This window comes from Cydia fagiglandana, chromosome 9 (assembly GCF_963556715.1).
Source record: "Cydia fagiglandana chromosome 9, ilCydFagi1.1, whole genome shotgun sequence".
NCBI lineage: Eukaryota > Metazoa > Arthropoda > Insecta > Lepidoptera > Tortricidae > Cydia > Cydia fagiglandana.
In genome coordinates this window covers 3,117,203-3,130,919 of record NC_085940.1, presented here as the reverse complement: position 1 = coordinate 3,130,919, position 13,717 = coordinate 3,117,203, and the positions used below count along the sequence as shown (strand labels likewise).

At 37.7% G+C, this 13,717-nt stretch overlaps 1 protein-coding gene across 2 annotated transcripts in view; it reads left to right on the top strand.

Annotated features, from left to right (window-relative positions):
* Positions 1 to 11,673, top strand: part of LOC134667143 (brain-specific angiogenesis inhibitor 1-associated protein 2) — a 105,848-nt gene extending 94,175 nt beyond the window's left edge. Inside the window, exons 7-16 of one of the 2 annotated variants that reach the window (XM_063524434.1) lie at positions 3,110 to 3,247; positions 4,352 to 4,417; positions 4,936 to 5,127; positions 6,182 to 6,401; positions 6,818 to 7,073; positions 7,909 to 8,050; positions 8,674 to 8,892; positions 9,152 to 9,321; positions 9,437 to 11,248; positions 11,478 to 11,673. In XM_063524434.1, coding sequence (XP_063380504.1) covers positions 3,110 to 3,247; positions 4,352 to 4,417; positions 4,936 to 5,127; positions 6,182 to 6,401; positions 6,818 to 7,073; positions 7,909 to 8,050; positions 8,674 to 8,892; positions 9,152 to 9,321; positions 9,437 to 11,240 — 3,207 coding nt within the window. In that variant the 3' untranslated portion in view covers positions 11,241 to 11,248; positions 11,478 to 11,673. The remainder of the gene's footprint in view (positions 1 to 3,109; positions 3,248 to 4,351; positions 4,418 to 4,935; positions 5,128 to 6,181; positions 6,402 to 6,817; positions 7,074 to 7,908; positions 8,051 to 8,673; positions 8,893 to 9,151; positions 9,322 to 9,436; positions 11,249 to 11,477) is intronic. The other variant, XM_063524435.1, reaches the window with a different exon arrangement.
* Positions 11,674 to 13,717: the final 2,044 nt, after the last annotated feature.

The window sequence follows — 13,717 nt, the reverse complement described above, 5'->3', positions numbered from 1 at the left end:
ATGCTTTTTTCCAAAAATCGCAAACTTTACTAGTAAAAATCGGAGAATTTTAGTAGTAATAAAAATGGATTGTAACAAATACTGAACTTTGTTTAATGCTCCATTTACTAAAGTCTGTTTGCTGAAATTAGATTTAGTATTACTGAGCTGTTTGTAGAAATAAATAAATTTTACAGAAATAGTGAAACTTCCATGATTACTACTAAAACTTCATTTTTTCCCCCATACTGGAGTCAGTTATGTAACGCTGCCATACATGACCCAAAAAATTTTTATTAAGCTATGAGCTTCATCACATCTGATATTTGAGTAATTCTAAGCATTTCTAGCGTGAAGTGGGGGGGAGGGTGGGGTACAAAGACGGCCGCCATCCGTCATCTTTAAAAAAAATCTACTCTGATCCTGGTGGGTACTAGGGCAAGTTTGGTATCATTTTCGTATAAACCAAAGACGTAGAATTCATTGCTGATATTTGTTTTTTCAATTTCATAGTAATTTTACAAGAAAAACGTAAAAAGGTGAAAAATTTGGTTGGAGATTTTTGCTACGCGGAGCCGAAACTACAAAAGATAGAAAGTTGAAATTTGCACACTAGATTACATTTATAAAGTGTACAAGAGATAAGAAGCGATTTTGAGAAATTCAACCCCTAAGGGGGTTAAAAAGGGGATGAAAGTTTGTATGGGGTTCAAGTTTTATTTTAAGCTAGGAATTTGAAACTTCGTAAAACGATATATTATTAAAATACAAGAAAACTAATTTCAGCGTTTTTGAAAATTCATCCCCTAAGGTGGTGAAAAAGGAGTTGAAAGTTTGTATGGATATCAAAAAAATTTTCGAACGCGGGACTTGAATCTTTGTATTTGGGGATATTATTAAAAGACAGGAAAAGTAATTTCAGCGTTTTGTAAAATTCATCCCCTAACAGGGTTAAAAAGGGGTTGAAAGTTTGAATCCATTACAAATCCGAGTAGACACACATTTCTTATTGCCTCCCAGGCTTGAAATGCTTAGAATTACTCAAGGAACATATGTGATGAAGCTCATAGCTTAATAAAAAATTTTTGGGTCAACTTTATAACTGCTTCCGCTACCAGTACAGAACTGTTTTTTAATTCCTGGTGATGATTTTTCTCTCAGTGTTGTTTACTAGAAGGCCCGAAGTTAAAATAGCTTAGGCATTGAGAAATATAGTAAGCAGAGAGTGCTCAGTCCATACGTCAGGGCTATAACCGCGAAAATCGAAGTTCGCAAATTGCGGGCATTTTTCTCTGTCACTCAATTACGCCTTCATTGGAGTAAAAGAGAAAGATCCCCGCAATTTTCGAATTTCGGTTTTCGCGGTAGCCCCTCAGTTTTGTGTAGTCGACATCTAGCATAGCGGAATTATCAGTACCGCGACTTGATACTAGATGTCACGAGTGGCGCGACTCACGAAAATTGTATTGAACAATAATTTAAAACTAATATTATAAGCAGAAAGAGTTGAAAATAGAGCTCCGGTTAACCCAGTTATAAATTACCTGAAAATTGTTGAGCATTATTTAGACTTTTCGGTCGTCGCAACATCAAATTTAAAGTACCTAGCAGTAAGTACTGATAATTCCGATACTCGATGCTAGATATATCACTGAGAGAAAAATCATCACCAGGAATTAAAAAACAGTTCTGTACTGGGGGAAAAAAATGATGTTTTAGTAATAATTATGGACGTTTCACTATTTCTGTAAAGTTTATTTATTTCTACAAACAGCTCAGTAATCCCAAATATAATTTCAACAAACAGATAATAGAAATTGCAAGAACTAATAGAAATTACAAAAGTCAATTTGTTCCTATTAGTTAACTCTCCTTGTCCCCGGATTAAGTTTATTTTTGTAATTCTAAGTGTGTTTTTGTTGTACTTTTCTCTCAGTGTATGTCACCTACGAAAATAATAGTCGTTTTAGTACCAAAATTGATGTATGGATTGAGCACTCTATGTATTTTTTTTCTCTATGGCTCAGGCGAGTATCTCGTTTCGTATAAGGGTTTCTATTAAAAAAGTTTTCCGGGAATAAACGTCCCCCGTAATATTTTCTTTGGTTGGAGCTAGTTTGGGGTTGGCACCATCATGTCTTTGTAATCTCGTCTAAGAATAGCAACGAGCATAAATACTTAGGTATGTTTTGATATTATCAATATTATAATTCCTGTACTGAACACTGTAGTTCAAGCACTAACATTTGATTAGAGTTAAACCAAGAAAAGTCTGCAGAGATTTTGATAGCCCACGCAGTCCAAGTGTTATTTTAAACGTCAAACTTATATGAAATTATTTATTTAATCTTTATTGCACAAAAGAAAAACCTTAATGTACAAAAGGCGGACTTAATGCCATAAGGCATTCTCTACTATATATCTCTATTCTTATGACGTATAAAAAACAATTGCACTGTGGGCTATCAAAATCGCTGCAGACTTTTCTTGGTCTAACTCTATCTTCTTCAGTATTCACATTCCAATTATATTTTATAGTTTAGCAAGCCATTTCCGTCAGTAGAAAAAGGCGACAAATAAAAAAATGTAAGTGCCATGGGTTGTCCTCCCATCGAAAGTTTTACGCGCATTTTTCTACTGACAAAGCATATATAAGCGGAGTATATTTGTCTTAATTATTTTCAATCGTATTTTCACGGAAACGTACGAACGTGTCTTGCTATTTCTCGGTACAAAAAGTACTGACATTGACTGAAGTAGCATAACAAATACGAACGTTTCCGAGGAAATACGATGGATAACAATTATGCACTATAGTTCGTTTTTTTTATCATTAGAAATAAGGTAAACAATCTTGATGTGTCTTTTAATTGAAAAACACATTTTAAAAATAAGTTACGGCAAATATGTAACAATTATGAATCTAATACGATCATTTATATTCTTCTGCTTTCATAAGTAAGTGTTTTTGTATTTTAAAAAGTGTTTTTCATCTAAAAGACATGTCAAGATCGCTTACCTTCTTGTAAATTCTTTCTAATGCTAAAAAAACGAACTATACATGTGTACTATTTCTTTTTATTAAATGACAAATTCTGCCGAAGCAATAATATGAAATTTTCATTTGCAGTCTGAACAGAAGCGATTCCTGCAGCAACATAAACTGCGGTCTGAGAGCTACAGCAAGGCCGCAGCCACCATCAAGAAGCAGAGGAAGAAGAAGACCAACGTCACCAAGGTTGGCTCTGCTATGGACAAAGAAATGAAGGTATTCAATAATTTTACTGTTTACACTCACTTGTATTAAGTCACTCGCGCGACATGTTTCAGAGAGCCTAGGTCTCCTTTCTCAAGCACTAACAGTGCGAGCAGCGTTCACGACGGCCGTGTATCGCGTACTGCGGCTCGCCGCGTCGCACGATGTTAGTATGTCTCACAATATTTTAAATGGAGGTACTCATTTTAATTACTTAAATTATAAAACAACACAAGCTTTCTTGACCTTACCATGGGACTTAGTCAATTTCTGTAAGAATGGCCCTAAACAAAAAAAGAAAACAAATTATACTTACACCTAAACCTTCCTCAAGAATAAAATTACTCTATTGATCTATCTAAATAGGTGAACACCGCATGAAAATCCGTTCAGTACTTTTTGAGTTCATCGCGAACATATATACATACAAACAGACAGATGCGGCAGGGGATTTTTTTTTATTAGGTGTAGTAATAGAAAGTTTACCTCACAGTTGTTTAGATATAAATCTACCTACTTTTATCAAATCCAATCACCGTTTCATGCCTCATGGTTTTTCCTCCAAACTTTTAACTTTCAACTAGATCCGAACTTTCCTGTTTTCGATTCGATGGAATTGCTTTTTACGATTCTGAGAAATTTATCGACGAGAAAAAACTTCGACCAAGTTTTTTGCCGTTGACGGTTTTCATTTTGCAAGGCCAATTACTTTTTAATCCTCGAGATTAATGTGAAAAACGATTAACTGATTAGAATTTATTTCTCTAAGAACAAATTAAATTACTTTCTATGAAAGTATTTTATTTTGTGTTTTTTCTAGTTGAAACACTACTATTTCAACTACTGCTTTACTTACTATTTATTTCAGATTAGAATTTATTTGAAGAGTTTCATCATAAATTTCGGTGTAGCGTCACAGAATAAGTAATAGAATAAGTCACAGAATAAGTAGCGTTAGCAAAACTCTGGTAAAATTATGTAAGTTACATAAAATAAGTTCGAATAATATTTTTCAAGTGATGATTTTCAGTTTGAGTTTGTGTTAGTCTACTTATATCTAAACTTAAAAACTACACACATATAAACATATAAAATGTAAGCATTCATTTGTTTCAGAACATGCAAATTTTGGAGGAGGAGAAAACAAAACTGGATGCGTTTTGTGAACAAAGCTTGAAGAATGTAAGTTTTAGTTTAATTACTACCATATTATAGAAAATAAATCTATGGGAACTTGGTAAAGCCTTTTGTAGGGCATAGACAAATATGCACACCTTTTGGAATTCCGCAAACTCGGATTACACGCATTTAGGAACAAATGAAGTTACTAAAACGATTTTTAGCTTGCTGGGAATTAATTCCTTAAAACGCTTCTATTTCGGAATCGGATCTAATTTGATTGGCCTATTGATTCGATTGAGTTGCCTTCTTTGTAGAATCATTGTAAAAAAAATATTTTACGAAACCTATTAAACGTATTAAAGCTGCGACAGACGGGCTTACCAGACCGTGACATTAAGTAGCCCGATCTGAGGCCTGTTCGATCGTGCGGAAGGTGGTCCATCGAACATCAGTTAAGGACGCATCTATAAGTAAAAGCGAGAAAGAGATATACTGACTGGACCAAGGTCGAAGTTCAGTACGCTCGTCTGTTCCGGCTTTTAATGGAGACAGGATTTCTAAATGTATTTTTTTTTCAGGCAATGACCCAGGAGCGCCGCCGCTACGGCTTCGTTTTGGAGCGGCAGTGCTCCCTGGCGAAGCACTGGCTGGCTTACCACTCCTCAGGCGCTGCTGCATACAACACAGGCTTGGACGAATGGCTTGAAGTATCTCGAACGAGGGAATACCTGCCGCCTAATGTGGAGGCCATGTTTGTGAGCAGGATGAGGGTAACTATGATATTTTTTGAGATTTATCTATTTTAAGAGCTGCTTCATACTTCACTGGCTTGGACGAGTGGCTTGGCGTTTTTCGGTCCAAGGATTACCAATATGGAAACTGTGCCGAAATAATTTTTAGCTTGTAAGATTTTTACTAGATATTGTATGTATGTTAGTTTGTGAGGTTTGTATCTACGGGCCTTAATTGCCTGATGATAAATGATGTTTAATTTTTTATGTCCGTGGGCAGAATGAAGAGGATAATTAAGAAAAACAGTGATCTTTTTAGACACTGCTGCATACAACACAGGCTTGGACGAGTTACTTGAGGTGCCTCGGACTAGGGAGTAGGTATCTGGCCTAATGTGGAAGCCATGTGTGTGAGCAGAATGAGCGGTACCTAATGGGGGGTTATTTAAGAAAATTTGAGAAGTGAACGTTGACGATGGCGTCCTGATCTAACTTGTAGAAAATTTTCATTCCACTAAACTTGCGTTGAACCCGATGAATTATCCGTACAATTTAGATCAAGATTGCAAAGTGACAATTAGAATGTCATAAGCACCCATTCCATCTCTCAAAATCCATTAACTCAAACACATCTGCAACTCAAATATAGGTACTTATCTTCCAAAATATTGATAGACATTTCAGATGACTCTTTCTATGGGTACAACGACGACAATACGTAAAACCTGTCTATACTAACGTAAAATTGTTTTATGGCGCTATTATTCCCCGAATAGCCCATTCGAAACTCGTACGACCTACATAATCTGCAGAACGCATTCATATTCCCATTCTTTCTTCAAAACCAATATTCTTTAGATGGGAAAAGCGTGGGATAAAAGCATAAAATTTTAATAACATTGTTTCCCAATGCGTTCTGGAACGTTATTGTATTTTAAATTAATGCCTTATTATTCCTTAACAGCTCTGTGCTTATACCAATAATGTTTTTGTAAAATGGACTTTATTTCTTTGTCATCAAGTCTCATTCCAAGTTCACGAGGAAAACAAGCCTTTCCTTGCCGTTGTAAAATGAACTTTATTCCTTCAACAGCAAGTCTCATTCTGGGCTGACGAGGAAGTATACGCCAGTCCCCGCGCTGGAGATGACGATGACCGGGCTTCCGTCGGGTCTGCTCTGAGGAAGACCAGGTCCGTCGACGCGTCCTGCCTCGACGTGAGGTCTATTGGGGACCTGGGCTCGCCGGCCCAGGGTCTGTCGAGGGCTAAATCTGACTTCAATCTGCAAGCGAGCTTACACACTGGTGAACAAGGTGAGTGATATTTGTTGACAATTTTTAAGAAGGTATTATCTTCAAAATATACCCCTTTAGCGTTGATACAAAAACGCATTTGTTAAAATTATCAACAATATGCCGAAAAAGATTAACGTATTTTTTGCCACCTTGTAAGCACCTACATACTCGTGTATTATGGATGTTTGCAACTCTAAAAGTACCCTTACATCCCCGACCTTTTTAAAACTTTTTCATCCTTTAGGCGTGTAGGAAAAGTTTCCCAAGGTCACTACGCCGTATTTTGCGTGACTTAAGTCCCAGGGATTTGCCAGCTTAAAAAAAATGAGAATTTACATTTGGAAATACATTGTTTTTGCCATTGCTAACCCACTGTTGCTTCCGTGGGATGGGTTTAAAGACTGCAAACATTGTCCAGAATTTTATTATTACAGACGTCGATTCCCGTCCAGCAACGCGTCCATCATCATTAGCGCCACCACCATGTACAACCCGGGAACCACCGCTAGCGCGAGCTCTATACGCCTACGCGGCCGCCGGCGACAACCAGCTTAGCTTCCAGCAGGGAGATGTGCTGGCCTTGCTGGGCGAGCGTACCAAGGGATGGCAGTACGGAGAAAACATGCGCACTCATCATGCAGGCTGGTTCCCGCTGGCGTATACTGAGCCGATACCCGATAATGATGTTAGGTGAGTCATCTTCTCAAGCAGGAAGCAGGAAGCAGTGGTGGCCGAGTGGATATGACGTCTGACTTTCAATCCGGAGGTCGCGGGTTCAAATCCTGGCTCGTAATAATGAGTTTTTCGGAACTTATGTACGAAATATCATTTGATATTTACCACTAGCTTTTCGGTGAAGGAAAACATCGTGAGAAAACCTGCAGACATCTGCGAAGAAATTCAAAGGTGTATGTGAAGTCCCCAATCCGAATTGGGCTAGCGTGGGGACTATAGCCCAAGCCCTCTCGCGCGTGAGAGGAGGCCTGTGCTCAGCAGTGGGACGTATATAGGCTGAAATGATGATGATGATGAATGATGAGTCATTTTCTTACAAAACGGTTTTTTTTTCTATTTAAGTACTTGCACTGATTGAAAAACAATGAGCCAGCGGTAACCATTTTACTGAGTATATTAGTATCGTGAAAGGAACGTAGGTAGGTACTCAAAGAATTTGATATTATAGATGACTTAATTTCTTGGGCTTCATAATAAAAATAATGGAATGCCTCCATTATTTTTATTATGAAGCCCAAGAAATTAAGTCATGATACCATATATATTAGCATTGCAAATTGGGTTGATAGACGGGCTGCGTTTTAGTAAAACTTTCTTTAAGATTTTTAATTTCTACTTTTTTCTTAACAAGTACCTATTTTTGGTACGTACATTCAGTGTGAAACTTTGTAAATAGCAGTTCATAAAGCTACCATACTTGCGAGCGTGCCAATTCCAATTCTTGGAATAATGATTAGTGCTCAGGCTTCCTAAGTGACGCTGCGATAATGCTACTGACTTTCCTTAACAGCTCTCCGGCCCGCTGGGGTTGCGCTCAGACCCCGAGCGAGGCGCCACCACCGGCCCCGGTCTCGCATACTACTCCAAGCACTCACCAGCATCCTCCGACGCGCATGTTTGGAGACACCGTCACCGCTCATCACGTTAACAAGGTATGTACCACGTTTAAAAGCGAGCATGCTTTATTACATCACACTAGTTGTAAGCGTAAAAAGCAGGAAAAAACATATATTTAAAATATATATACATATATACATATATATATATATATATATACATATATTATTGTAAGGCTTACATTAATACTAATCGACTGAATTTCCTGTCTTCTTATACATACACAATGGTTGTCCAGACTGCATAACATTTATTTCAAGAAGACAAGGCATGGTTTGACGGTTTACATTCTCACAAGATTTTTCAGTCACATTCTTCGTTCTGACAATCACTATTCTTCAATTCACCGATAAAGCTAATCAAAGCTGTATTAGTCAAAACACCTGATTATAAACAAATGGTATAATAATCATTGTTCAGCGCTGTTTATTTAACTCGTGAATGATCTTGAAATATTTATAGAAATTTTTATTTGTGTTAGTTGTAATTTGTATTATTATAATAAATTCACTCATACAATAAAATTTTATGGAAATAAGAATTGTATAATGGACGCGACAGATAAACTAGCGCATTAACAGCGCGTTCGCTAAATCGGGTCACACTTTTCATCCCCTTATCACCCAAGTCAACTTAACCCATATTTCTGCTTCCATAGGGACGCCTCGGCAACGGTTCTCCCGGCCTGCCGCCCACCTTACCAGCACCATCGCCTAGCGCGCTAAGCTCTTCAGCCAGCGCCACTTTCCACTCGTCCACGTCCGCTGCCGTGGCTACTAGCGCTATCAAGAACTCGACGTCAGCCGCTAACTTCACAACGCATGCTGTTATTGAGACTAGGACTTTCGGTCCGCAAACGCTACCTTTGCGTTCTCAGGTAATTAGCCACCAGCGCTATTTAAGAACTCGACTTCGACTTTTAGCAAACAACGCATGTCATTGAGATGAGGACTTTTGATCCGAAAAAGCTTCCCTTTCGTTATCCGGTAGGTAATAAAAAAATGCACCACCAATTGCTTTCAAAAAACAAGTCAAAAAAGTTACAAGTCTAAAAAACAAAACCAAAGCGTTGATTGATGATACTAATTAAATGCACGTTAAGGCATGAATTCTGAAAGTACTTTGTTATTTCACAGATGTCTCAAAACAAAGCTGGCCCAGCAAAAACAGCCGTGTCTGCCGTCGGAGCGGTGGGCAACGTCTCACTGCATAGCTCTAACGACTCCGGATTCTCCAACGAGCCGCCTCCTCAGCCTGACGTTGATTATAGTGATGAGGAGGCTCAACGCTTGCGTGTACCCATCAGGTATGTAAAATAAACATTGAAGTATTTAGAATTTTGCTTACCCTGTTCCGTTGCTAATTTTTTCATTAAAGTAGCGCTTGTTTAATTTCATTCCCTTTTATTTTCTTCCCCGTAGTAAATCTGCTCAGCATTCAAACGATCATAAAGCATACCTGCTCAAAACCCAAAGCTTGAAACGAGGACCCAAACCAAATAATGTAAACGGCTACTTGACGGATGACCAGCAACTAATGCTACGGAACATGCTGGAAATGGATAAAGATTCACAAAAAGTGAAACGTACCAAGTCGTTTTGGAAATTTGGTCGAACGACAAACGAGGAAATAATGGAGGGCATGTCACTTTGGCAGCATCGTGACATAGTTGATACTGTACCAGAATACAAGAAAAAACTTTTTGTTAAAATCAAGAAAGATCTGAGACCTGCTCCGGAGGTTCCAGAGACAAGGAACCAAACGACTCCAGAAAAGACACCGCCAATTGAAAATGGACAGTCGCGACCAAAAGAAACAATTGATAGAAAAGATGTAAAAGTTACCAATGGTATTCGTCAAGCAAAAAGTTTGGGCTCAATAGAAAATGAGGAACGGGTTGAAAGAATCAGAAAGACCGAAATATACCACCAAAACACAGCCTTGAATAAAAAGACGTCATCAGAAAAAGTAATCGCTGAAGAAAAATTGGAAGAAATAGTACCTCGTAATGAGTCTCGACATTCTGATTTAACAAACACCAGTACTATCAAAACAAATTTCGAGAACAGTTTTTATAACGATGAAAATGGAGAAGGTTTTGTAATGAAGACTGTCAAACGACGTGAAATACTGCAAAGATACGACAATGACAGCGGTTCTGATGTTAATTCGGTGGCATCTAGTACTGATCCGTATGATTGCATTATAGTAGATGATCATATGACGTCTAGAAAACAACAAGAACTTGATAAACGCAGACAAGCGCAAGCTATGGAAAATGACATCAAGAAAAGAAAAGAGAACGCATATATGCCTGAATTTGAAGAAATCGAAGTTACCCCTATAAAACCACATGTGCGTGCAACGCTGTCTTCTGATAAAGCCAAACGCTCATCACACGAACACTCTCCTCCTAAAACTATGGAATTCAAAACTTTCAAAGACAATTCAAAAGATGTTAAGACATTTTCTGCATCTTCGGAGACGTTGAAGTACAAAGACAATGAACCACTTACTGATCGTTATGGCATTCCCACAGAACGCAATAATAATGACATAAGGAATGAAAATGCGTACAACGGACGTGACGAAGGAACACTTAAATATAACAAGAAACGTTCCAGTAAAGAGGAAAAAATTAGACAACCACAGACTTTCGATAATGGACATCACAACAAAAAGGAATACCCACAAGCTGAAATTAGAACTACGAAGAAAGAAATGAGATCATACGAAAGCAGAGAGCCGAGAATTGATTATTCATTAGACAGACGTGCCGTACGAAAGGACTTTACAAATCCTAAGGACAACCGGGACCCGAGAAGCAAAAACAGGGGGCAGAGAAGCTACGACGATAGTTCACTGCAATACAACGGACGCACAGACAGATATTACGAGTCAAACATATCATACTTTAGTGACCAAGAGAGACGTGTCTCGCGATACGATTACGAGACAGATTCGAAGAAAGCAGAAAAGACAAAAATGAGACAAGAAGAAGCGAGGCTAGAGGCCAGGAGGATAATGGACAGGCGTACTGAGGGACCATACAGCGAGTCCGATGACCAAAAGTTCAACGAGGCTTTAAAGCAACAACGACCACAGTTGCTACCTCGGACCAAATTGCTCAAGAGATCCGTAGAAGGAAGCGAGCTACCCGAAGAGGGCCATACTTTCGGCCCGTGGTATGACTTGTGGGGCCACGAAACTAGCGTCTACAAATAGATCTGCAGGTTTTGTTATGTTTTCGTTTTTATCGCTCTTAAAATTTATGTTGACTTAATTTTGTAGTTTGTAACCTTGTATTCTTTGTGTATTGCCTTATAAAACATCGATATTCTCACAATTACTTAAGGCCATATTAGTATTTAAATTAATATATGTTTTATATAAATATATAACCAAGTTAACGAGATTTTACCATATGTTTAGAGTAATTAGTAAGGTATACTTTCTGTGCAGGCCTCAACAATTTGCGACCGTGAAGTTAAGGAAGGCACTCACGAACGATCGGTCCTCGCCCGCCATTGAATAGGGTTTTATAAATATTATTTTGTTAATTATGAAAGTGTAAATTAGACGTCTACTTGTATTTTGTACAGTTAAATATTCATAGTTTAACAAAGAATATATATATCACAATTTTTACAATAATTAACATTGTTGTTTTATTTGACATACATACCTTTCCTAACAAATAGAATTCATAAATGGACATATGAAATACACCTGTACGAATATGATAGTAGCAATTTTATTGCCTGTCGTGTCATGTATGTGTCGGCGGCCGATCGTAAGATCAGGCAGATCGTAATGTTTCTGTGTAATATTTTGACGATAGTCTCATTAAACCAATATATAGGTAGGATAGAATCGTTAGGTTGCTTCAGATGCCCGAAGGGCAAACTGCCCAGAAATAGGAGACGCGGGGCTCCGTCGACTCAGGGAACGAGTCAAAATCTTTGGATTTTCACGTTTCACGATATGCCTAGGAATTTCACGATATGCCTGGTCTTACGATCGGCCGCCGACATATGTATTACTCTCCTACAAATACTTATTTCATCATCAAAGTGACGACAACGATCTATCAGATATAGACAAAAATGCTACCAAGTTTTCGTGGTATCGTACCTAAATACCGGGTGTGGCCTGTAACACGAGCAACTAATTAAAACGTAGATTGTACTCCTCAAACGGTGACACTTTTGTTCAACAACTTTTAAAAATTATGAAGTATTTAGATTCCCTATTTTTCATACAAAATAAATATTATCTTCAATGGACGCCATCGCCACGCCATATCATTGTGATTGACGTTGCTTGTCACGCCTTAAACATAACAAAATTCGCAATACATTGCGTCTTAGAATAAACTTTAACGTGTATTAAAAATCAAACCACAAGTTATTTTTAAAATTCGCTGAACAAATGTTGGTCAGTATGAGGAGTTCTACAGTTAAATTTTTTGCTCATATTACAGGCCACACCCGGTATATGAATTTGTTTAGTGAAAATGTACTAAGTATATGAATTTGTTTAGTGAAAATGTAGTGTAAACATACTAAGTTAGTGCTCGACATGCTAATGCCCAATAGATGACACCTTGCTGTCACCTCTATTGACAATGAATTAAGTTTCTAGATATGTACTGGGACCGCGCCGAGCACCAGTACGTTTACCTTATCGCTTTCCAATGGCTGTTATTAGGGTTAGCAATCCGGATCCGAAATGTATGAAATTATCCGGATCTGAATTCGGATCTGCGGATATTCCCATACATTTCAGATCCGTCGTGCAAACCCTAGCTGTTATGGTTATTATGAGTAGTGGAGCAGATTTCGTGTAAGTACACATATTAAACAGATTACTTATAGGTATATTTAAGGTTTTCGAAATCCAAGGTGAAATGAAAACCAATTCTGGAAATTAGACCGAAAAAAGTCTACATGCATAAATATGAACAAACAAAACAAGACAAACAAGATAGTTTAATGATCAGAAACTGCTATAGTACGTTTTTTAGCATTAGAAATAAGGTAAACAATCTTGATGTGTCTTTTAATTGAAAAACGCGTTTTAAAAATAAGTTACGGCAAATATGTAACAATTATGAATCTAATACGATCATTTATATTTTTCTGCTTTCTTAAGTAATAGTTACTGATCTTTAAACAGCGTTTTTCAATTAAAAGACATGTCAAGATCGCTTACCTTCTTTCAAGTTCTTTCTAATGCTAAAAAAACGAACTATAGACAAAATACATAAACATTTACGACAAAAACACTCAATATAATAAACATACATCAGTTTGACAAACAGCATCAAACCCCCAATTTATATGCCTGATTAAGCCATAAATTCTACCCTAATACATAACAATCACACAAAACAGAAAAAATCAATGTCAATTGGGCACGCGACAATGGCCGATGATTTATTGCCGGATCCGGTTCCGGTGGGACGGGACCGGATGTGACGCACAACACGGCGGGAGAAATATTTGCAGCGATATGTTACATGCCCTTTGGGTAGACGCTGTCAATTACAGGGGAATGTGTTGGCGAAATATATTGCAGGTTTTTTAACGGGCTATGGCGCCAATGACCTTCGATCTGAATCCTTTGGTTTTAATGTTTTATAGCTTATCATATCAAGTAATGGCTTTAAGCAATATAGTAGCCCATATTTACTTCAAAGT